Source organism: Morus notabilis, unplaced genomic scaffold, assembly GCF_000414095.1.
Source record: "Morus notabilis unplaced genomic scaffold, ASM41409v2 Scaffold102, whole genome shotgun sequence".
NCBI lineage: Eukaryota > Viridiplantae > Streptophyta > Magnoliopsida > Rosales > Moraceae > Morus > Morus notabilis.
Window position 1 is genome coordinate 432,094 of NW_010365014.1, and position 2,625 is coordinate 434,718.

A 2,625-nucleotide genomic window follows, 5' to 3' on the forward strand; every position below is an offset into this window, starting at 1 on the left:
ACACACACACAAATTTTAAGGAAAACGAGACAAAAAAAAATACACATTTTAAGGAAGACGAGAAAAAAAAATCCCACATAATCGCTTAAGACAATGGAGCTCCTGAAATTAAAAAAAATTAAAAAAAAACTATTTTTTAAAGAAATTTTATGGGGTTTTTGTTTTTTGCAATTATTTTTTTCTTGCTCCAAAAGTGGGTCAATGTCGGGTGAATCCGCTAACCCAGACTTGACCCGCTGTTTACGGCTAATAGTTTGAAACCCTCTCCGCCCTCTCTTCTTTTGGCCTCCTCGCCGCCTCTCTCTCTTTCTCCCTCTCGCTCTCCGACGATCTCTCTCCTCTCTCCTCTCTCCTCTCTCCTTCGAACTCCAGCCACCATCAAGCGGCGGCGCCCAATTTCCGCCCCCAAGGTCAGTTTTAGACAAAAAGAACGACGGAGACTTTTTTGAATAATATTGTGTGCCAAATTTTGGGTGTTACAAATTTACAATATATATATATTTATATGGATACTTTGTTGTTAATCGTAGAATGATAGGGCATGTCAAATTGTTCCCCTTTTTCTTTCGTTTTGATTTTGTTGGCAAAAATGATCAACCTGATGTTGTTGTATGGAAATCAAGTATGGTGGCTTCTCTTTGTTGTATATCTGTTGGGGCAAAACGAAAGCTTAGACAAGTTTATGCCGTGAGTGTAGATAAAGTAATCGTGTTTTGAGATTATTGAAAATGACGTTTTCTACTTATTGTTTGTACTATTAGTTTGTTCTGTAACTTGCCTATGATTTGCTAAATGTTGGAATGTAATTGTATTGTGTCGGTTTGAGATACAAGGGATAGGTCTTATGTACATTCCAAATGGATTGAATTCCATGAATATGTTTTGCAACAGGCCATTTGAACCCAAAAATAAAAGGTTTACGGGGGAAAAAAGGAAACAAGAACAAAAACTCCACAAAATCCCTTAAAAAAATAGATATCCTGGAATTTTCAAAGGAAAAAAAAAAGGGAAGTGGCATTGATTTGTCAAGCCCAACAGAATTGGATAGAAGGGGGTTACTTGCTAAGGGAACAAAGTTTGAGGAGACAGAGTAGCGCATGAAGGGTTCGTTCGGTTCACGCGTTCAAGTCAGTGATTCTGGTTCATTGGCGGGCGCTTTCTGAGAGAAGAAATTTTTGAATTCAAATTCTCTGTGAGATGAAAAACACTGTAGCAAAATCAGAATCAAGGGTTTGAATACATCTCCTAAACACCCTCAAAGTGATTGACAACCTGCACTATTGTGGGATGGTATTGTCAACTCAAGAGAGACGACCCGCACTATCGTGACATGTTGACCTTGAGTTAGATGTGATTAAGTGAGTTTAGTTGGTTGATGTCTTCAATAAGCTTTAGCTATGGCCCCAGGATTAGAGAATGATTTCAGTAAAACAAAAATAGTCACGGCTAGAATTTAAAAAATAACTGATATTTCCAGTCCTAAATCTCCAATTTGGTTGTCTTTGGTCAATACTCGACTTTTATGAAATCTCCAAGATTCTGAAATGGGGAGATTCTGAAATGTTAGTTGGGTTGATATTTACTCATTTAGAATTTGCTTATTTACACATATACTCGACTTGTTACAGGACCTTAAACTCTAAAAGCTAAAAATGAAGACATTCTCAGGGACTGTCATCTCCTCAAAGCCAATTCCGCTCTCCAAAGCTACCTCTGTTCTGTCCACATTCGTCTCCACCGAGAATGGTGCTTCCCAAGCTATTGCTGCGTACCTTCGTCGCACCTTGGCATCATTTAAGGAGTTAAAACAGCTTCACAAGGAGCTTAAGACTGATCGATCAGAACACAAGCGGAAAAGACGCAGATCAGAGATTGCTGACGATGGAGAGACAAACGTAGTAGAAAATGCCACTGTAATTGTAGAGGCAAGTCAAGAACTGCACCTGGAATCACTAGAGCCGAAGCGCAAAAAACACCGGAGGTAAATTAGTCGTTTGATCGGTTGTTCATCGCGTAAGAATCTCTAGCAGTTTTCCATTTCAGCTAGACATAATGGATGCTTACAATGTTTATCGGAAGAACAACGAGTATATTGCTGAATTTTGGATTTCTCACTTGTAGTTTTTGCCCAATTCTCCTGTTTATGTTCAACTCAGAAGTTATCTTAAATTAGGTGCACATCTTCATGCCATATCTGTATTGCCATAGTCATTGTTAAGATTGAAATATGATTGTAGTGGCATTATTATCATTTCTTTCAAGAGCAAGCAATGTTCATCTTACTTATCAAGGGTCCTCATACTTGATTTTAATTTGGCGTCTTTTTCCATTTGTAAGCAGCAAATCTAAATATTTTCTACTATTCTCAAGCACACTAGTGTTCCATTGAAAAATAATTCTCCAGTCACAAATGTACGGTTTGTTGTAATAGTTCCTTTTTTTTTTTTTTTTTTAAATCCCATTATGGAAGAAACAAAGCTAAAACATGGCAAGACAATAGAGGGAGCTAACTTTTCAGTGTTTCTCTTTACAATTAGCCATAAAAGACCAGTCCAAAAGAAAGAAGCAAACCATTACAAGGCCTTTATGTTATGGTATCTAATTTAAGTTAGGTAATTGTTAGTT

General features: G+C 37.4%; 1 protein-coding gene across 2 annotated transcripts; it reads left to right on the forward strand.

Moving 5' to 3' along the window:
• The first annotated feature begins 249 nt into the window (after positions 1-249).
• Positions 250-2,180, forward strand: LOC21402241. 2 transcript variants are annotated; one of them, XM_010107250.2, is made up of 2 exons: positions 250-410; positions 1,629-2,180. In XM_010107250.2, exon 2 carries the CDS (start codon positions 1,653-1,655, stop codon positions 1,983-1,985), a length of 333 nt encoding a protein of 110 aa, XP_010105552.1. In that variant the 5' UTR covers positions 250-410; positions 1,629-1,652; the 3' UTR covers positions 1,986-2,180. The 2 variants fall into 2 exon arrangements, with proteins under 2 accessions (XP_010105552.1, XP_024027422.1); XM_024171654.1 differs by lacking the exon at positions 250-410 and adding an exon at positions 1,338-1,358.
• Positions 2,181-2,625: the final 445 nt, after the last annotated feature.

What these genes read in the sequence shown, in the direction of transcription:
- LOC21402241 (XM_010107250.2), top strand. Translation starts at nt 1,653, where the DNA reads ATGAAGACATTCTCAGGGACTGTCATCTCCTCAAAGCCAATTCCGCTC.